This window comes from Chelonoidis abingdonii, chromosome 13 (assembly GCF_003597395.2).
Source record: "Chelonoidis abingdonii isolate Lonesome George chromosome 13, CheloAbing_2.0, whole genome shotgun sequence".
Taxonomy (NCBI): Eukaryota; Metazoa; Chordata; order Testudines; family Testudinidae; genus Chelonoidis; species Chelonoidis abingdonii.
The window spans coordinates 18,818,955-18,840,792 of NC_133781.1; the positions used below are offsets into that span (position 1 = coordinate 18,818,955).

The 21,838-nt window shown below is 47.7% G+C and overlaps 1 protein-coding gene across 1 annotated transcript in view; it reads left to right on the forward strand.

Moving 5' to 3' along the window:
- The window catches only part of GRIN2C (glutamate ionotropic receptor NMDA type subunit 2C), a 47,913-nt gene that overhangs the window by 15,980 nt on the left and 10,095 nt on the right, over nucleotides 1-21,838 (forward strand). The window contains exons 3-8 of the mRNA XM_032785076.2: nucleotides 3,638-4,230; nucleotides 6,114-6,228; nucleotides 8,224-8,435; nucleotides 10,065-10,233; nucleotides 14,625-14,778; nucleotides 21,172-21,297. Of these exons, the coding sequence (XP_032640967.1) occupies nucleotides 3,638-4,230; nucleotides 6,114-6,228; nucleotides 8,224-8,435; nucleotides 10,065-10,233; nucleotides 14,625-14,778; nucleotides 21,172-21,297 (1,369 nt within the window). The remainder of the gene's footprint in view (nucleotides 1-3,637; nucleotides 4,231-6,113; nucleotides 6,229-8,223; nucleotides 8,436-10,064; nucleotides 10,234-14,624; nucleotides 14,779-21,171; nucleotides 21,298-21,838) is intronic.

Consider the following 21,838-nt stretch of genomic DNA (forward strand, 5'->3'; position numbering starts at 1 on the left):
CCAGCACCTAGCAGGATGTAGTCCTAAGTCACCACAGTCCACACAAAGGCTCCAAGACAGATGGTGTCCTCAGGCTGGTGAGGATGGAATCCAGCCCCATGTTTCATGCCTTGGCAGCTGTGTCTTAAATCACCAGCCCAAGCTGGCTGAACATGCATTGCCTAGGCTGCTGCAGGGCGCTGCGATTTCTTACAGGTAGACTGCATGCTGGGTAATTATTTTTAGCTTGTTTGCCCATCGCTGGGTGTCAGACGCTGTTACTGTCATCTGCTTGCAGGGAAATGTGTAAAGATTTCCCTGAGCCTGGTTCACTGCAAATGCGATCATGTTTGTTTGTGGAAGTTTGATGCCAGGTTCTCATGGGCAGTTTATGTAATCAGCAGATCTTTAAAAGCCAATAAAAAATACAACATCGTTCCATCGAAGAGTTGAAGGAGGAGGAAAAGATTGAGAAGAGACTGTGCCAAAATGCTTCTTTATGGGAAACACTGTACATTTCGGGTCCTGTCCTGGCCTGCCCAGAAGCAATGCCTAAAATCAAGATCTTGAGCCCCTTCACCAGCCACAGTGAGCTTGAAGTTTGGTATTAACATGCTCTGCTCCATCTGGGAGAGACCTGCAAGCCAACTCAGGAGAGGCAGCAATGAGCTGCTAGGACCCCTGACTGAAGGAAGTGGCACTATGATGCAGAGCCTTAGAGGAGGGGAATAGGTTGTGGGGGAGCTGTTAGGGCACATAGGAAGAATGCCCCCCAGGCTGTTTTTAGTGAGGGAGATCACTACGATATAGTGGTGTTTTTATTTGGGACAAAAGACAACCCAGTCCAGTTATCAGCACTGGCTCTGTTACTCATGCAGCCAGGACATGGGGTGTTGCAGAAGGAGGGGCTCAGCTCTTTGGACAGGGATGTGTAGGTCCCCTAACACTGACATTTGGTTTTAAGGAGCTGTACTGACAGTATGAATGGAGTCCCATCTAATCCTCTTTGTCATGGACCTGATTTCTAAACCTTCCATGGCCCTGCTCCAAACAGTCTCCTGTACCTTATCTCTATCTCCTAGGGTAACCAGATAGTAAGTGTGAAAAATCAGGACAGGGGTTGGGGGTAATTGGCACCTATAAGAAAAAGCCCCAAATATCAGGACTGTCCCTATAAAATTGGGACATCTGTTCACCCTACTATCACCTTTCTTCCCTCCACTCTTCAAAGCACCAGCCTCTCTGCTCCACTGCATGCAATCTGGCCACTCTGTCAAACAACCTCCTTGCATCTTTCTGCCTCGTCTGATATTCAGCTGATTTCACAACTCCCCGGTGAAACCCCTTTCTCTGCCGGCTGCACCTCTGAGCTCCCTTCTGCTCATGTTTATCATACCCATGTAACTCTGGAAGGCGTGTTGGGATGCAGTTTATGTGAATGTCATCTCTGTGCAAAACCAGGCCCTGATCCTGCTAGCCCTCTGCGAGTGGACTTTGACTTCAGTAAGAGTTCTGTGTATTGAGAATGTGCAGGATTTGCCCCCTAGAAATGCATTGTACTAAGTGGGAAACATAGAACCCTGGAGCTGGGTCTTGATCTATTCTAACCCTTCACATGTATTTATTTTTTAGCAGTTTGGAATCTCTTTTTGGGACTGATGTTCAAAAGGGCCTTAGCTTGTTTTCCATTTCTGTGGGTGCAGATTTGTGCTTGCAGATAATACTGCCTGAAATTTTGTACCTGGACCAAACGACCCTGTTTGCATGCGTAGCTTCCTGACTTATGGGTGCCATCAGAAAGCTTTGTGTGTGTAACTTGCACCTGCAGTTGATTGTGGTGCACATTTATGCCCACAAAACCAGCAACCATTGAGCTTGATAGGACTGCTAGAGTGTAAGGTACTACTCATGATTAAGGGTATCAGAATCAAGCTCCAAATGATTACAAATGGGCCTTGAATTTGCTGTGCACTGGACCCGGAGGACTGTAGCACTTTCTCTGCTTCTTTCCATCTCCTCCTACTGGATTCTCTTTATATTTTACAGAGGGTTTAATTCCTGCAGCAGTGCTAGGGTTCTCATTCATTTGCAGGGATGTCCTCCGTTTCCTCCTTGGAGCTGTATGTCTCTTGGTTGCAAACTCCTCTACAACAGGCTTTTCAAATCCAGGGTAGTCTCCCCCAAGGCAGTGTATCTACCTGACAACTCTGAGTTTACCTGGGAATTCATCTCCAGGGGGACTGATCGACATTTCCCTGGAAAAACAATTCAATGGAGATTATGGCAGTTTGCACCAAAAGATCCCACTGCCTTCTCTGTGACCTTCTGCAAATTCCATTTTATAAACCATTTAAGATGGAATCAGATCAATTAAGATTTGCTAATGAGGGGGACAGATGGTTGGGAGGGAGCCAGCCAGTGGGATTCTTGAAAAAGCAATGTGGTTATTGGGCAGGTATAAATGAAGTTTAATGGCATTAATTCACCAGGCAGATCTATTTTTTTTTTTTTTTTTACTCAATGTTTCATTTTTTCATAATTGTAAAGCAAAATGTTGGTCTCTTCTGAAGTTGCAGAAAAATTAAATTGAGGATGAATTTTGGCCAAAGGAAGAGTTAGTCATAGAAATTAAATACAAAAAGGGCCTTTTAGGTCATCTAGGCCATCCCTCTCAGATAGGATAAAACATCAGTGAATATATTATAGGGGGAAATCCTAAACTGGCTAATTTTCTATATCCCAAGCAATCTCCTGGCACTGATGAGATAATCTCTTCATACTGGCAAACTTTAAGGCCTATGGGATCATAAGTAAAATGTAGGTGTTTGGAATGGGCAGTCTGGGAGATACAGGGCTGAAAATGGAAGGGCTCAGAATGTACAAAGTGAGGAATGAAATATAATTGAGAATTGGAATTATGAAAGTTGGAGATCCCTGATCCTGTTGGATTGGGAAGCAGATATTAAACATCCAGAATCAGGAGGAGAAATGAGTGATACGGCATGGAAGATATGGTCTCAGGGAAAGGTATATAAGGACTGGGCTGAGTAGATATGGGATAAGACTCAAACTATCATTTGTAGAACACCAGTGGTCTGTGGGGTCCTCCCTTGCTCTGCAGTGTGAAGCAATTTGAAGAACCACTGGGATAAGAAATGGGAGAAGGGAAGAGAGGGTTGGGAATGGGAAATATTAGACTTGGAATAGCAGATAAAAGTGTTTGATGCCGGACTGCAAATAGCAGCAATAATAATCCTTGGCATTTCAATAGCACTTTTACAAACATTAATTCATCCTCTTAACAGCCCTGGAAGTTACCTAGCTGATTTTTATCCCCATTTTACAGTGTGGGAGTGGGGGAAAACTGAGACACAGCAGGGTGAAGTAATTTGCCTGAGGTCACCCAATAAGCCAATGACAAAGGTGGAGACAGACCCGGTTTCCTAACTCTTAGCCCTGAACTGTGAGCACAAGACTCGGCAGTCTGTCCATGCCAGTCATAGGGCTGGGAGCTGGGATGCTGGATTGATGGTGACCTCTTCAGCTTGTGAAAGTTTCTAAGAGAGGAAAGGGGAGAAGACTGGCACCCTGGGGCTCTTTGCACTTAACCAGTTGCTAATCCATTCTCCTCTCTATAATGGGTGGCTTTCTCTTCCAGGAGTCCGGCTCTGCCTTCCTGCAGCTGGGAGTCTCCATCGAGCAGCAGATCCAGGTGATCTTCAAAGTCCTGGAGGAATATGACTGGGGCTCCTTTGCGGTCATCACCAGCCTGTATCCAGGGTACAACATCTTCGTGGATGTTATCCGTTCCTTCACAGACGCCAGCTACTTTGGTTGGGAACTCCAGGATGTCCTGACCTTTGAGATGACCCAGGATGGGAGCAACTCCAAAACCCAGCGGCTGCTACGGCAGATTGATGCCCAGGTGATGATTGTGTACTGCTCGTGGGAGGAGGCTGTGTACCTCTTCCAGGTGGCGGAGCAGGCAGGCTTGGTTGGGCCCGGCTACATCTGGATTGTGCCTAGCCTGACGGTGGGGAACGTGGAGATCCCGCCTGTCTCTTTCCCCGTCGGCCTCATCAGCGTGGTGACCGAGAGCTGGAAGATGAGCTTGAGGCAGAAGGTTCGGGACGGCGTGGCCATCATTGCCACGGGGGCTGAGAGCTACTTCAGGACCCATGGGTACCTCCCAGATGTGGGCAAGGACTGTAAGACGCCACCTACCACCACCGCCAACAGCACTTTCTACAGGTCAGCCTGGGAAAGCTGCTCCTGGGTAGCCACCAGCAGTGCTGGGACTTAGCGATTTGCATAGTGGGGATCAGGAAAGAAGGAGATAAAGCTCTAAGAGGCCTGGAGGTACCCTCCCTTGGGCAGGAGTAGGTTGGCAGTATCCACTGATACTGAACTCCACCAGTTGGGGAAATTCCCCCGCCTCCGGACCTCCTGAAAGTGGGGGGGATCACCATCAGAGAGCGTGAGGGCCCAATACATTGATCAGCTTAACGATGCTGGGCTCCACCTCCTGGCTGGCAGAGGGATGCTTCTTGTTCAGCTCTGAGCTGCCGGGGCCACCCTTTCCTGGGGATGAGAGAGCTCTGCCTCCTTCACTTTTCCCCACACCCCTCAAAGACCTACAGCAAGGAATGTTACCTTGCCCAGGGTCACCAACAAGGTCAGAGCCAGGAAGAGAACCCAGGTGTCCAGACTTCAAGGCCAGTGACTTGCCCATTGTGCCCCACTGCCAGATAGACCCTAGCGAGATGGGTCTAGAGGGAAAACTCTCTTCAAGTGCTCGCTCAGGTTGAAAGCAGCAGTGTGGTCACCACAAATGTGGAGTGTGGAGCAAAGGAGGAGGACAAAAGACAGAGGGAAAGTGCAGGAGGCAGCAGGCGCAGAGGACAAGAGGAGAGGGAGGGCCAGGCTACAAAGCCTGAAGGATCTGTCTGAGCGCAACATTTTTTAATTAACTCTCCTGGAGTGTGACCCTTGGCTAATTGAGCAAGGAGCTTTGGTTCTGGGTTTGGAAAATCCTGTGCTGCTTGGGTTATATAGTCCCACAGAATCACTGACTCACCGGGGAGGGAGGGGAGAGCTGGGTAAAGGAAGGAAGGAGACCAAGGGGCATAGAATCTGTGATGAGAGAGAAGGGCGCCTATCTGAAGGAATGACACCGAGGGTGAGTGATACCAGTCACCAGGCTGCTCTTGTGCGCTACAGCTGAATATGCCAGCACCTGGCTCGCACACGCAGGCATGGTGCCAATCCAGTGACCTTGCTGCCGCTCCGTGCCCAATGCTCACCTCCCCCACATGCCCTGTTAACCAATTTGGAATGTTCTGTCCGTTTAGCTCGTTAGCCTGTTGGCAGACCACACTCTCAGGGAAAATAAAGTGTGTGGGGGATTAAGATCCTGGGATGTCAGCTATGTTTTGTGTGTCTCTAAATCGCTGGAGTGCTGTCTGGCTTTGCATTTGTGTCTCCTTCTGGTCCCTGGACTGTGAGGGAGCAGGGTGGAAGCTTTTGGGGGGGAGCTAATTTGTCGATCAGTCACGTAATGTACTGCCAGTATCTTGGGACTGTGGTGATAGACTTGATGTAAAAGTGTAAGACAGGTGGAGCTCTCCCTCATCTCCTGCCATCCCACTCCATGCAGACTCCTTGTCTTAGTTTCCCTTCAGGTTGCTTTTGTCTGGGAAGCCTTGTTGCACCTAGCCCTGGGACTTATAACTGTGGCCCCTACTGAGGAAAGGATAACAAAGCTCCACTCTTGTATAGTGCTTTCCAGCCCTACATCTCAGAGCATGCTACCAAGAAAGGGGATTGTTATCGCTCCTTGACAGGTGGGGAAACAGAGGCAGGCAACGGTGAAGTGACTCTCCCAAGGTGGCTCAGCTAGTCAGTGGCAGAGTCAGCCCTAGAACCCAAATTTCATCAGTTTAGGGCCTTGTCTGCTAGACCGGGCTGCCAGATGGGCCTAGAGGCAGTGATGGGTAGAGAGGCCAGGCTGGAAGCTGGGCTCTCTGAGTTAGCCCATGCTGGTGATGGTGTCTGTGGGAGGGAAAGAGGTTGCTAGCCCTGTTTGGGAAGGTCCCACCTTCCCTGGCCACAGTGCTTCTCATTTCCCCCCACAGGCACCTGCTGAACGTGACGTGGGAACACAGGGACTTCTCCTTCAATGAAGGTGGCTACTTGGTGAGGCCCACCATGGTGGTGATCTCACTGAACCAGCATCGGCTCTGGGAGATGGTAAGGGCTGCTTTTCCCTCCAGCACCTGCAGTCATCACCCTCCCTTTTAAGACATGACCACTCAAGAACACCTCCCCCCTGCAAAGCACAGCATCCGCTGGGTGTTATAGGTTGAAACTAACACGGGAAGGGGCGGGGGACAGAAGAGGCTGCTGTCTGGAGATAACATCCTACTAAAGAGTTACGTAGGAACCGTCACACTCTGCTGCTCCGTCTGCTCCAGACTCTTTACGACTTCTGAGCCCTCCTCATGTCGTCTCAGGACAGGGCTCCTCTGCCTCTCTGGATGCCTTTGAGGAGCAGTGGGCACTGTCCAGGGTTCTCTGCTCCTTGTCTCCATTTGGATCCCTTATTTTATCCCTCTGACCTTCACTCCCATCCCTGTTTTTCATTAATCCTGTGGATTTAGTTCATGCCTGGGTCCTGTGGCTCCTCCCCTTACAGTGGGGGCGGGGGGATTTAGCAATGGACAGGCTTGCACCCGCCCATCCCCAGTGCCTCAGTAGCTCCAGACTCACTACCCGATGGCTTCTCTCCCTTGAGGTTCCAGGTCCACTAAGACCCCTGACAAGTTCTTTCACTGCCCTCCCATTGGTAACCAATCCAAACACCTTCTTTAGGTACCCACAGTGTCCTTACCACCCCCATCCCCAGGAACACCTATATGCACTTCTTAGGATCCCTCCACCATGTGCTCTGGAGACTGCCACACACTAGCCGCCAAGCCCCCTAGCTTCTTTAGACGTCCCATGTTCTCCTGCTCCTCCGCTTGGAGGCTTCCTTGTGTCTTGTCTTCTCCTACATACTCTCGGTTGGCTCCTACGTGACCTTGACCACCCCTTTAGAGACTCCTCATACTCCTGTTAGATAACCCCTTCTATTCTGTCTTGAGCCCCCTGGTGCTCCTCCTTACACAGACTCCATCACACTCTCTGTAACTACTCCCAGTTATGTTTCTGCAGCCTGAGCTCCCCATTCTCTGGTTGCTCCCATTAAATACCACTGATGACTCCCCCTATAGGCCTACCAGACCCACCCAGAGTCCTGCTGCTGCTATTTGAAGTTTTATTTCACACCAGCTGGGATACTGGGGGATTCTCGCTCTGAACTGCAGTGTTTAAAATCAGGCTAGCATTTGATGTGATTAGTATTGAGAGTTCTGTTCCCAGCATTCAGGGGTTAGGAGCGCTGGAGTGTGTTTGCACCTGGGTCTGATATTCTTTTAGACAGGCTGCTTTCTTCTGAGAGGGTGAAAAGCACCAAGGTAGGAAGAAGCCTTCAGGCAAACCAGACAACTGTCCAAGGTGGCATGTCTCAGGGAATGATCAGGGTCAGAGCTGGAAGCGGAGCAGCTTAAGAAAACAGAGAGGCTACAGTAAGTGTCTTTAGTGATTTAGGAGGGATCCTCTTCCCTCTGAGCCCCAGCCCCAGCATGGTTTTGGGTGGGGAACATGCCATCTTTGCATGAGCTATATAACAAAGGACCACTACTGATCACTAAAGATCCCACAGATCTTTTTGCAAGAGCTGGGGAATTAACTTTGAGATGCTGACTGAATGTAGCTAATTACATTCAGCCTTCCTAAAGTAAAGCTGCAGGAGAATTGGATGTGGTGTTGCTGCATGCTGCATCCCACCCCAAAGGTGGTGAGCGAAGCAACTGACTTGTTTGTGATAGGGAATCGATCCAAGGGAGCCTATATCTGCTCACAGACAGAGGGAGAGGCAAAATGGGTCATTTGTTATGTGCTGTTTGCCTATCAGAGCTCTATTGTCCATTCAGGGCCAGTCTGCCCTGATATCCAGACCCACCTGTAACTTCCCTGACATTCCTCTAGTTGAACAGCAGTGCTGCGAAGGTGGTGATTGTGGGAAGCCAAGGGCCTGCATTGACCCTCCTTCCCAGGAATAACTTCACGTGCACCATTGCCAGGCAGTCACGGGCATTTCCCCTTTTTGTGTGGACAGTAACACTGTTCTCCAATCTCGGGCAGGTGGGGAAATGGGAGAAGGGGATTATCCACATGAAGTACCCAGTGTGGCCCCGCTATGGCTCCTTCCTGCAGCCCGTGTCGGATAATCGCCACCTCACTGTGGCCACCCTCGAAGAGAGACCCTTTGTGATTGTGGAGAACACGGACCCGGCCTCTGGCGTCTGTGTGCGCAACACCGTCCCCTGCCGGAAGCAAACCAACTACACCAACAGGTAAGCAGCCAGGCAAATGGGCTGCTGGAGGTGCCGTGCCATGCTGCAGCCCTCATCTTCAGCTGCCCCAGGTGTGCTGGAGCAGGGTTAGACATGCCCATGCTCTGCTTCTCACAAGGCTGGTAGAAGGGAGCGTCAAGTGTTCCATGCCCTGCCCAGGCAAGGAGCAGAACTGGGCAGGCTGCAACCTCACTATAAAATGGTGCTTTCTGCTCAGGCAGTGCTTTCAGAGTGTTTGCAAACAGGAATGTGGCTGGTGTGGGTTTAATGTGGTGCCAGGATTTGGTACAGGAATTTTAGGCAGGATTTCTTATGCTGACTGTAATAGCTCTGATGTCAGGCCTGATGCTCACAGCTGGGAGATGCTGTGTAGAATTGGGCCGCAGTCCAGTCCCGATTGTCAGAGCTGGGAGCCTCTGGCTCACGTAAGACTTTAGTTCTGACACAGTGAGAAGCCCCTGGAGCAGACTCTGGGGCATCAGTTCAATGTCTATAAATGCTGTGTTTTCCCACCAGACTGGCTGCTGCCCTGGCCCATCAATTACAGTTCCAGGGCTGTGTGTGTGGAGGGCCAGCCTGTAGATCCAGAGCTGCGTCCTAGACTCCCTCGAGACAGCCTTCTGAAAAGGTGGCCGTGAAGATTGGCCTGGAAAGTGCCCCCGGAGGGATGTAGCCAGGCAGGCCTATGCATGCTCATTAATCACTTGCCTATGGCTGACCTCTGCAACTCTCCGATCAAGGTTGTGTCAGACAGCCTGTTGGAGCGTCTCTCTCACTTCCCAGCTGGAGCAGCTCCCCGTTGCCCTGCCGTTTCCACAGTTCCCTCTCTCCCTCCCTTCCTTCCTCAAGTGGAAGGATACACCCTGCTCCCACTGGGAATCAGGAAGCTATTTTGCAGCTATGCTTCCCCACACAAGGGATCACAGACATTACTCAGCAGTTTCCTTCACCCCCATGTGGAGAGACGTGTGTTCCTTTCCCAGGGGAGCAATAGGTATTCTGCAGCTACCCTCTTAGCTCCCTGGGAAATTATTCTTCCAGCTGACTGGCAAGGCCACATCTTTCCTTGTAATTTGAACTTCCTTTGTAGTCCTGATTCCTCACTGCCTAACTGTACTTTGGGTTTAACTCCCCAACACCCTGCCCCTTGTGCAGTCATATACACCAGTGCAAAGTTGAGTCTAGAGTGGGTATAAACTGCTACCGAGTCAGACCAGACCAGTAGCATATTGCACTTGCTTTGCATCAGTTCTAACTTCTACACGAGGGGCAGGGCAGCAGAGAATCAAGCTGCTTATGTTGACATTTTGCTCTTGTGAAAAGTGCATTTGAAACACCATGGCTGGTGGCATATGGGGGGAGAATTCTGGCATGGTAGCATTTTACACTCGCTGTGCATGGACATGATGACCCAACATGCAAGGCTGTGAGAATCAGGCTCTGCAACCTTAGTGCTGCTTCCTGAACACTCTGTGGACTAGTCGGGCCCTGCATTTGCCTACAGTGGAATATCAGCATTGCTGCATGAGGTGGCATAGGTGGTGGAATGGCCCTGGCATTACCATGGAGATCCTTTGAAGGAAGTGACCAGTATATGTGTTGGTTTTTATTTTTAATGTCCGGTTCCAGTGGGGATGGACCTGTGGACCCCTACACCAAACTCTGTTGCAAGGGCTTCTGCATTGATATCCTGAAGAAGCTGGCCAAGGCAGTGAAGTTCTCCTATGACCTCTACCTGGTAACCAATGGAAAACATGGGAAGATAGTGCGTGGCATCTGGAATGGCATGATTGGCGAGGTAGGGGGACAGGTGTGACCCATTCCCACAATGCACTTTTCCTCAAGGAGGGCCATGCCTGCAATCAGTTTACCAAAATGCTTGAAGGAATGAGCTGAACTGGGATTCTCCCATTTGAGTTGGGTCAGAATTTCAGTGTTTGGAGTCAGTTTCTGATCCTTGGCCATGCTTGGGTAGCGCACAATGTGACATGGATGATGCTGGGGCTCTAATTGTTGGCACAGCTGGGAGTACTGCCTATAGTAAAGGCAGCCTAACATTTTGCATTATATGACCCTGTTTTCAGTTGTTTATAACTTTTCCAAACTTTAACTGTGTGGGCTGAAATTTGGGTGTCTGCCTTATGCTGATGTTTTTGGGGAAATTTTAGCTAAAATGGTTGAGATGTTTCAGAGATTAGGGAAAAGTACATTGTTTTGTCCAAGTTAAAAACTTCATACAATCATTGATGCGCTAGTGCCTGCGTGCTTTGGAGAAAGACATTTGCCCTAGCGTCAGGGATATGCCTTATGCTGTTCCTACAAAAATGTACCCAAATTGGTCCAGGTAATCAGGCTCCAACAAAATCTCAGTTAGCACAAGCTAACGAGAGACCTGTTCATTGGGCAGCTAAAGTCTCCAAAGAGTCCATCCGTACTGAGCATGCTCCAACTGGGGCTCCATTTAGGGAGGTAGGGAGGGACAGATAGCTCTGTGGTTTGAGCATTGGCCTGCTAAACCCAGGGTTGTGAGTTCAGTCCTTGAGGGGGCCACTTAGGGAACTGGGGTAAAAATCTGTCTGGGGATTGGTCCTGGACTAAATGACCTCCCGAGGTCCCTTCCAACCCTGTTTTATGATTTCCTGCAATTGCTCCTCCCATCTGCCAGAAGCCACTGTGGTGCCAAGCACCAGAAGTGAGAGTAAGAAGACTCTCTGCATGTGCTTTCAGTGCTCCCCTGGTGGTTCCCAGACAGTGTGGGGGAGGATGTACCTGAAGGGAATGCAAAGGGGGGGGCAATGGAGGAGTAGGATCAGAGGAGGGGTAGGAGCCAAGGTGATATGGGGTGGGGTGCAGGAGTCAATATAGGGGAATGCATAGCAGCATGGGAGGGGGCAGGCAATGTGGGGGTGCAGGAAGTTGGATAGGAGAAGAGTGGGAGGGAAAAAGGAGGCAGGCTCTGTAGTGAATGAGGCTGTTGTTGGTAGAACCTCTGCTGTGTTCGTTGCAGACATTGGAAGGTATGTAGTGAATGAAGCACGGAACTGAAGGAAAAGAAAGGCTGGTCTTGTGGTTAAAGCAGTTGAATACTGGCTGGAGAACTGGATCCTGTCCCTGCCTTTCTGATGCTGGGCAAGCCACTGACACTAAAATGTTCATAGTTGGTCATTGTATGTTCATGATTTTCTGAGTGCCCGTCAGGCCACCTGGAATCAGATTTGAAGAAGTGCTGAGCAATCACAACTGCAGCTGAAATAGATTGAAGCTGTGCTGTGAATATACAAATTGCTATAAAAACGCTGAGCACTCTGAAAAATCAGGCCCTAGATGTCTCAGTGTGGCCACCCAAAATTAGTGGGCACTGTTGACAATTTTGGTCTTAATGTCTCTGTGCCTCCGTTTCCCAGTTGTAAAATGGGGACACTACCACCACCTAATTTCTTGGGTGTGGTGAAGATACATTTATTAATGTTTGTGAAACAGTTGGGTACTATGGTGAGAACATCATAGTCATGCCCAGGAGGACATTTAATAATTTTGTATTCAGTATGGAGTTTGGATGATGTGCCTGTGGCCACATGTTGAATGAGAGTAAAAAGATATATTGAATAACAACCTTTTCACTGATTGAGGCAGGAGTTGTGTGGGAAAATAGGATATGATCACATAATCATGCACAGTATCATAATGCATATGCACAAGGGGGCTACATTAAAGTTGCACAGATAACCTTAACTCTGGCATTTCTTAACTTTTAAGTGCTTGATTTTGCAACCTTAACTTTCTTTAACATAGTATGTGTGTGTACTATTTACATTTATTGGGCCAGATTCCCTGGTATGCTCAAGCTGTTTTGCATTGATCCAGCAAGGCCAAGTAGTTGTAAACCTGGCTAAAATTGATTTAAGCTGATAAGTGTCACTGAAGTAGCATCAGCCAGAGCATGCTGGTGCATATGGTCTATCTTTTTTTCTGGTGCAATGAGAAAGCAGGAGGAGCTCTGAGGTGGTGGTCAGTATATTGAGGCTGCCTAATTTTATAGCTTTGCAGCCATGAGTCGATGATGTTGTGTTTTTATTAATTTCCAGAGCTGTGTTATTTTCATGTATTTTTTGTTTATTTCATTGGACACTTTTGCATTAGCAGGAAATAAGCTCCCTTTCTCCCAGAAAGGTGTTGTTTGAAAGAGATGTTTGGGAAAACTTTTGTCTAAATAGTAGTGTTGGAAAATTCTGCTTTTACAAAATGGAAATTTTTTGCAAAATCATGTCAACTTTCATGAATTTTCTTTAGGAAAAATTTCTAAATGTTATGTCAAAGCTAAAACTGCATTTCAAAATGTATTTTGTTTGCTTGTTTTTCCATTTCTTTTATTATTTTGACCATATGTCAGGATATGTCAGGTGTAGTAGTGCATAATATGACATGTCCCAACATAAGGTCAAAATCATAAAAGTAATGGAAAAGCACAAACAAAATAAATGTTGAAAATGTAATACAAAATGACGGGGTCTAAATTAAGTGTTGCCACTCAGAGAGCTTAAGTCATTGTGGATAGTTATATGAAAACATCTGCTCAATGTGCAACGGCAGTCAAAAAAGCAAACAATGTTAGGAACTATTAAGGGATAGAAAATAAGACAGAAATATCATAATGCCACTATATAAATCCAGGGTACACTCATACGTTGAATACCATGTGCAATTCTGGTTGCACCATCTCAAAAAGATATATTAGAATTGGAACATGATTAAGGGTCTGGAACAGCTTCCATCTGGGGAGAAATTAAAAAGAATGGGATGCTCAGCTTAGAAAAGAGACAGCCAAAGGGGGATATGATAGAGGCCTATAAAATCATGACTGGTACAGAGAAAGTGAATAAGGAAGTGTTATTGATTCCATCACATAACAGAAGAATCAGGAGTCACCCAATTAAATTAAGTCAGTAGGTTTAAAACAAACATAAGGAAGTATTTCTTCACACAACGCCCAGTCAACCTGTGCAACTCGTTGCCAGGGGATATTGTGAAGGCCAAAAATATAACTGGGTTAAAAAAATAATTAGATAAATTCATGGAGGATAGGTCCATCAATGGCTATTAGACCAGATAATCAGGGATGCAATCCCATACTCTGGGTGTCCCTAAACTTCTGACTCCCAAAAGCTGGAACTGGACAACTGGGGTGGATCACTTGATAATTGCCATGTTCTCCTCATTCCCTCTGAAGCATCTGGCACTAGCCACTGTTGGAAGACAGAATACTGGGTTAGATGGACTATTGGTCTGACCCAGTATGGCCATTCTTATGTTCTTAATTTTAATTTTAAAGCAAAACTTCTGCTTCATGGGAAGTTTCAAAAATATTTAGTCATTCTGATTTGGAACAAGTTTATTTTTTTAAATGTTTGAGATTTCCTGCAAAACAGAAATTCTGGTTTTTGACCAGCTCTAGTAATTTACCTGGGGTCAGAGGTCCCTATGTACATTCAGTCCAGACTTTCACTGACTGCAGTGGACCAGGGCTCAGCCCAGTGTGTAGCAAGGCAGGAATCCAGTGAGTGGTAAGGAAGAAAGGAGGTAGTTAGGGAGTGAGAGTCTGACCTAGAGGCCAAAGACCTGAGTCTGTTACTCCATTCCTGTGCTAAGGGCTAGGGAGGGGCAAAGGTAGCTTGTGCAGAGGCCTTGTGGTACCATTGGCTGCTCTAACTCTTATGCTGTGCTTCCCCTTGGGACTCCCGGCAGCAGAAAAGAGCTGTTGTGCAGTGCGCTATAACCATGGCCCCAATCTGCCCCCTACATCTGGGAATGGTAGCAAGGCTGGCCTAGGGCCTTTATCCCAGTTCTGCAACAGCCAGGGTGGCCCTATGGGGGCCGTATCCACCTACTTTGTGTTGGATGGAGTCAAAAGGATGTGGAGTCACTGAGCATCAGGCCCTGAGCTTCTTAGGGGAGAACCAATTGGGAAGGGTGACGTCTTTCTTGTGCAGCCCATCTCTGAAGCTGGGATGGGGAAAGGGAGTGGGTCACCTTGGGGCTAGTCTCTCTGCCACTCCGCTAGCAAAGGGAGGTGGGATTAGACTGAGACTGATGGTTAGCCATGCTGGGGCTGGGTCCCCTGTGAATTGCTGGCGTGCGGTTTTGCTTGCGTAGCTCCAGACTCACCTGGCTGCCTCCTTTGTCATCCTCCAGGTGTACTACCAGCGCGCGGACATGGCCATAGGGTCCCTCACCATCAACGAGGAACGGTCTGAGATCGTGGACTTCTCTGTGCCCTTTGTGGAGACCGGCATTAGTGTCATGGTGGCTAGAAGCAATGGGACAGTCTCGCCTTCTGCCTTCCTAGGTGAGCAGAGCCAGCCTGGTGCCAGGGTGGATGCTTGTTCTATGCATGGAGCTGCGGGTGAGCGCGGTGCATTCGAGGAGGGGAAAGGCATAGTGTAAATATGGAGGGTTAAGGCAGGCCCAGCTCTGGAGTCTTGGGTGAATCTCAGTATGTCTGGGCTTGGTGAGGCCATGGGGAGACTACGCTCTGTGTAAATGTGGTGGCTGTGGGCCTTTTTGGTACCAAGGAACGTGCCTGTCATGTGGATTCAGGTGATGAGGAGTACCCAGAAGCAAGGCTGAACCAGAGAGGTGCTTGATTTCTCTGGGACGAGACTTACTGCTGATGCCATCCAAGGGCTGATATTCCTGTCTGGGCTCAACTCCCCCCCCCCCCGTCATGTCGGGGTACTTCCATTCTAACCTGTTTCTTGCTAGGTAAGGGGATTGGGGGCATTCTGGACTTGTGGATTCTATTGCTGGCTATGCCGCAGACTTGCTGTGTGATCTTGGGCAAGTTACTCAATCTCTGCCTCAGTTTCCCCATTTGTAAAATGACTATAATAGCACCCACCCCACTAGGGCCTAGGGAGGCTGAACTAATTGTCTGATGGATCACTTGGGATTCCTCTGATGAAAGGTGCTATGAAAGTGCAAAGAACTGTTATTACTACCCAGGCATAGGAATAGCTTTCCAAACCTTTTTTGGTGGCTGAGCTCGACAGCTGCCAGATGAACTTAACATCCCATGATTTTGATAGGACTTTGGCTGTGCTGCATTTTCTGTGTAGGATCAGCAGTGAAAGAGTTAACTTATCAGATGCAATTCATTTTATCTTGGCAAAGCCAAGAGTGTCCTCTGCAAAGTCACTGCTTGGCCCTGCATTGATTGAGAGCATCACTTTCAGTCAGTGTCAAAATGCAAACTTGGATTCCACTTCTCCGGATTCTGAGGGGTTGTGCTCATTTCCTGTATCCATGAGCCTTCTTCTGTGTGTCCCTCTAGGCTCTCCCTGGAACCTAGGGGAGACTGTCTGGAGTTTAATATCGGTCTTATAGCCTGGGTAATAAGGGCTTGTAGATGGGACACTGATTGGAAGACCAGGAAACTTTGAAGTCCACTGAACCAGTGATTAAAATGGAGCAGGATAGTTTAAGGGCTAAACTGCTATAGAGACTTTTACTGCTGGTTTGACTATGGGCCAGATCAGCGGAAGTCAAAGCCAGTCACTGCTGGTGGTTTTTCACTGGCCTTTGTGAAATGAATTGGTGAGTCTCAGGCAAGTTCCTAGGGTATAAGGGTGCATGTCACAAAAGTCACCTCTACAGATTGGCACTGATCAGTCTCCCTTTTGGTGATGTCTGGACAGGCCCCAAGACTGAATTCCTCTCTTGCTCTAAGCAAGTGGCTGAGGTTGTACGCAATAGTTATTTTATTAAACTGAATCAGGGACTTGTTAGGTAGAGGCCAGGCTGAGCATGTTCTTGGGGAGGTTCATTCCACAAATCCAGTTCTTGCCTCTTCTGCACTTGAATTTTGTAATTATGGTTAAAAAAAAACAAAACTAAGATGATTTTGAAGTGCTTTCCAGAAAAATAATCTGTAAGTTTAAATAAGACAAAAGTGTGTGTGTGGATGGATGGATAGATGTTTAATGTTGTATGTGAGTGTGTGTGAATTTGATTAGCAGTGCATATTGCATGTTTGTGTTTATGTGAGGATGAGCATGTTTGCAGTGAATGTTGAGAGTCTGTCGCTATATGTGCATGTATGTGCACATGTGTTTCACATGTATTCACATGTGAATACCTGGCTAGCCAGCAGTACTGCAGAAAGGGATCTAGGGGTTATAGTGAATCACAAATGGAGTGAGAGTCAGTGTGATGCAGCTGGAAAAAGGCAAATGTCATTCTGGGGGGTATTACCGGGAGTGTTTTATGAAAGACCGGGAGGTGATAGTTCTGTTATACTTGGCACTAGTGAGGCCTCAGCTGAAGTACTATGTCCAGTCTTGGGCACCACACTTTAAGAAAGATGCAAACAAACTGGATTCCAGAGAAGAGCAACAAGAATGATAGTTGTAAAAAACATGACCTATTAGGAAAGGTTGAAAACATGCCCAGTTCTTAACTCTTGAGAAGAGACGGCGGAGGGGGGACCTGATAATAGTCTTCAGATATGTTAAGGGATGTTATAAAGAGGACCGTGATCAATTTTTTTCTCCAAGTCCTCAGAGGGCAGGTCAAGAAGTAATCAGGTTAGTTTGCAGCAAGGGAGATTTAAGTTGGATATTAGCAAAATCTTTCTAACGATAAGGACAGTTAAATACTGGAACAGGTTACCTAGAGATGTTGTGGAATCCCTGTCATTGGAGGTTTTTAAAAACAGGTTAGACAAACACCTGTCAGCGATGGTCTAGGTTTACTTAATCCTGCCTCAGCACAGGTGGTTTGCATAGATGACCTCTGGAGGTCCCTTCCAGCCCTACATTTCTATGATTCTACATCTGTGTTTGTCTTCAGTACATGTATGTGACATGCAGATGAGTGTGTGTTGCATGCATGTGCCAGTTTGGCTGTGTGTGTTAGTGTTTGTGAATAAGTGTGTGTAACTATATGTTGCTACACATATGGGTACGTCTGTGGTGATGTATCTGGGTGTGCATGACAAAGAATTCATGTCTTCATGTTGCTGAGGGTCTGTTTGCTTTGTGTGTGTGTGTACATATGCACCTTTTGTATGTGAGTACCTGCGTGTGTGAACATGAGGATCATTGGCTGCACGTGTGAACTGTTCCATAGAAGTGTATATGTATGTTTGTGTGTATGTAGAGGCTTGCAAGTCGGTCTGTGTATGCAGAATGTCTATGAAAGGGCATGTGTAGCACGATGTGTGTGAGCATGCCTGCTTATGTTTGTGAATATGTCTGAGCTTGTCCTTGTTCTGGATGTTTGCACACATGTTGGCATAAGCCTGTATATGCTTTGAAGGCCTCTTTAAACTGTGTGCTGTCAAGTCAAAGACATGCTGCTGCCTGAGGCTACGGGTGTCTCCTCCTCCCCAGAGCTTCCTGTCTCCTGTGCTGTGGGATTGCAGAAGAAATGTACAGGCTCCTAGGCACTGCATAGTAGAGTGTATCTGCTCCAGGGGGAGCCAATGTCACCACCTTCACTGGAGGACAGATAAGCTCAGCGCCAGGACACTGGGGTGAGCTTATGGAGTCAGAGGGGCAGCAAGCCACCCTGCCCCTCCCCTTCAGAAAAGGGTTGCTGTCCCCTAACTCCCCCAACTCCAGCTGAGTAACCCTCTCTGATTTCAGTTACTTGAAGAATCAGTCCCCTGGACTTTAACTCTCTGCAGTCTTTAGATCTGGGTCTTCTCTTCCTACTGCATAGTCATCTCACCAGAAGATGTGTAGGAAAGCTAAGCCCAGGGGAAGCCAGGGTCAAAGGTTCCTCCTCCCCCCACACCTCGCTGGCTTGCCCAGCTCCCTCCACATGCTAATGAAATGCATCTGATGCTATCAGATAAAGTTTTTTTTTCTCGTCCCTGACGGGGAAGGACATGCTGACAAATGGGCCTCTGCTGCTGTATTTTGAGGGCCTGAATTAATCCCATCCTTCAGCCTGCCCTTTAACTACAGAGCTCTCTCTCTCAGGGTGTCTGCAGCTGTCACCCAGCAACTGCCACTGTCTCTTCCGCTTGGTCTATCTCTGCCTTGAGTGCCTCTTTCTATTCACACCTCTTCCTGCCTTCTTGATGTCTCTGTCCCTCTCTTAGGCCAGGTCTACACTGCGACTTTAAATCGGTTTAATGGCCGATATACCGATTTAACGCTGTATCCATTCACACGACGTCATCATTAATATCGAGTTAAACGGCTCCTTAAATCGATTTCGGAACTCCTCCCAAACGAGAGGAGTAGCGCTAAATTCGATAGTGATAACTCGGATTAGGGTTCATGTGGACGGAAATCGACGTTATTGGCCTCCGGGCGGCATCCCAGAGTGCAGCACTGACCGCTCTGGACAGCAATCTGAACTCGGATGCAGCGGGCAGGTAAACAGGAAAAGCCCCGCGAACTTTTGAATTACATTTCCTGCTTGCCCAGCGTGGAGCTCTGATCAGCACGGCTGGCGATGCAGTCTGAAATCGAAAAAGAGCTCCAGCATAGACCGTACGGGAGATACTAGGTCTGATCGCTGTATGGGGAGACAAATCTGTTGTAACCAGCTCCGTTACAGAACACGAAATGCCAAAGCGTTTGAATAAAAAACTCCAGGATACACAGCGCTGCGTGACAAGCGTAACGGGAAGCCAGAGACTCAAATGGACGCTCATGAAGGGAGGGAGGGGGTACTGAGGACTCCAGCTATCCCACAGTCCACAGCAGTCTCTGAAAATTATTTGCATTCTTGGCTGAGCTCCCAATGTCTGTAGGTTCAAACACAGTGTCTGGCGTGGTTCAGGGAACAGCTCCTCAGTTTATTTCCCCCCACCACCACGTGAAAAAAAAAAGGGAAAGATTGCTGTGCTATGGCGTTTGCTCAATGCACTCCGCGAAAAAGGCGCCAAAGGGTTGTCTGCTGCCTTCACAAAGGGAGGGGTGAGGCTGTACCCAGCACCACCCGGGGCAGTGTTTTCTGCCCCATCAGGCACTGTGCTCTCAACACGGAAGTGGGAACTATGGGATAGCTGAGGAACAGCTACCCACAGTGCACCGCTCCTGAAATCGATGGTAGCTTTGGACCATGGACGCAAACAATCGATTTCGGGATCCCACTGTGGACGCGCTAAACCGATTTTATTAGATCTGTTTTGTAATATCGGTTTAAGCTAATTCGAAATAATCGTGCAGTGTAGACGTACCCTTAGCGTCTCCTCTTCTTTTGTGTTTGCCTTGTTCTTTCTCCACATCCCATTCTCTCCCTCTCTCTCTATATCTCTGCCCTGGCTCAGTAAATTTAAAAATGTATCTGATGTATTTTGTCCCTTTTTCTGTTGGTAAATTTTTCAGCCATGAGATTGCTGATTTTTCTGGAATTTACTCATTGTCTAGAATTCTTTCCTGAATAACTACAGCAAATGATCATTCTCAATCTGCAGCTGGAGTGAAAGCAATTCCTCCCAAGTATTGGCTTCCTGAGCTGTTTTGACTGGACATGTAGGTTACATGGCTTGTTTCTGTTCCCTGACTGGATTAAAGTAACTCTTAGGATCAGTTTTTGGAGTGAATACTTGTGATTACAACTTAAAAATTCACTTTTCACTAATGTTCTGCAATATTCACTTAAAATATTCTGTTTCCACAAATGTTCTTGCCTGGAAGCTCATTCACTGCTGAGAAAATGAACATACACAGGATGTGAACACAGTCTCTTGAATAAATGATGCATTCAAACAAATATTCATGGACAGATATTTGCAGTGTTCACTCAGTTCTAACCTCAGCCTTGCAAGATTCTATTCCACTTAGATTAATCTGCAATTGTGAACTCGTGTTCCGTCTTTGTACAGCACCTAGCACAATGGGACCTTGGTCCTTGAGTAGGGCTCCTAGGTCCTATCGTAATACAAATAATAAACAATACTTGAATCACAGGATGATTGTCCAAAAATTGCAGCTCAGTTGGGAGAAGCCAGGGAAAATCACGGAAAAGTAATAGTGGACCTTATTACTGCAAATAAGTTTCCATGATTTTCTGCCGCCAGCTGCCCTGGGCTCTCACTGTCAAACTGCAGTGGAAGCCTAATATTATGGTATCCACAATATCACAAATGAAGTAGGGTCTTAACAATACTACTACTAATAAACATACAGCTGTTCACCTGGGGTGGATGCTACTTGAAAACTTTCTGACAAGTGAGTAATGTCTCATTAGTTTATCCTCTGTCACTATGTTTTGATCAAGACAGGTGAGTAGATTCTGTGCCTGGGCTGGTAAATTTTCATGATGGTTTTACACGGCTGGTTTCTCTCTCTCCCAGCTGCACTTGGCTAATTTCTCAACCTGCTTACTTCAGGTCTGAATTTAGCTCTTTTTGTGAGTAAGACTCTCCCTTTTACTCCCTCTTTCTCTCGCTTAATAAATAGCAAGACAGGAGTATTTAGCATGTGCTCAATCTGTAGATGAGGACACCCAGGAGCTATTGGGCATCGTTCAGTGTAATCCCGATGTCCTTGAGATCCAAGGGCACTAATAGGATCACCACAAAAGTATTGTGCTGGGAAGGGTATATCTGTCTCTACAGGTTTACATGATCCTGCATGAAGCTTCGAGGGGATTCCTGGAGTCTCTAGCTTTGGGTCCTGCTGTATTACTCGGTGGGAGGGTCCAGTAGCCTACAGTGACACACATGCATCGGGCCAGGTGCAGCACAGCTGAAGCTGACTGCCTCCCTCTTGCCTTGCAGAGCCCTACAGCCCGGCGGTGTGGGTGATGATGTTCGTGATGTGTCTCACTGTGGTCGCCATCACCGTCTTCATGTTTGAATATTTCAGCCCTGTCGGCTACAACCAGAATCTAACCAGTGGCAAAAGTAAGTTGCTTAAAGGAACGATGAACAAATGTTGCACAATGGGACAGTGCCCTTTGTCACAAGCACCCTGCCCCACCCCACACACATTTAATGCAGGCAGCTGCAGTCTGTGAGCTCTGCTTTATGAGGGGGAAGGCACCATAATAATTCCATGGGAACGAGTCTGGATTCTTGCAGCCCCTCACATCCCGGGGAAGCATGGGCTCATCCCAGGGTCATGTTTCCAGCCACATCCGTGGATTATCGTGAGCAGGGGGAAGCTGATTCCCAGCCTCTTTCAGCAGAGCTTCAGCCTTTGCAAAGCAGACCCCAACCTCCATCAGCTGGGCCTCATCCACTCCCCAGCCTCTGTTATTGGGGGATGGAATCTTCCTTTCCTCAGCAGGGCCTCTGAGGGTCTCTTTGCCTAGCACCAGGTACCAAAACAGTGCCTCCAGTGTCTTCCACTTCAAAGTCAACATGGGAAACTGAAAAGCCATAAAATACCCCTTCCCCTAATTGTGCACAAGCTTCCGTCCTCTCCCTCGTTGCTCTGCAATAC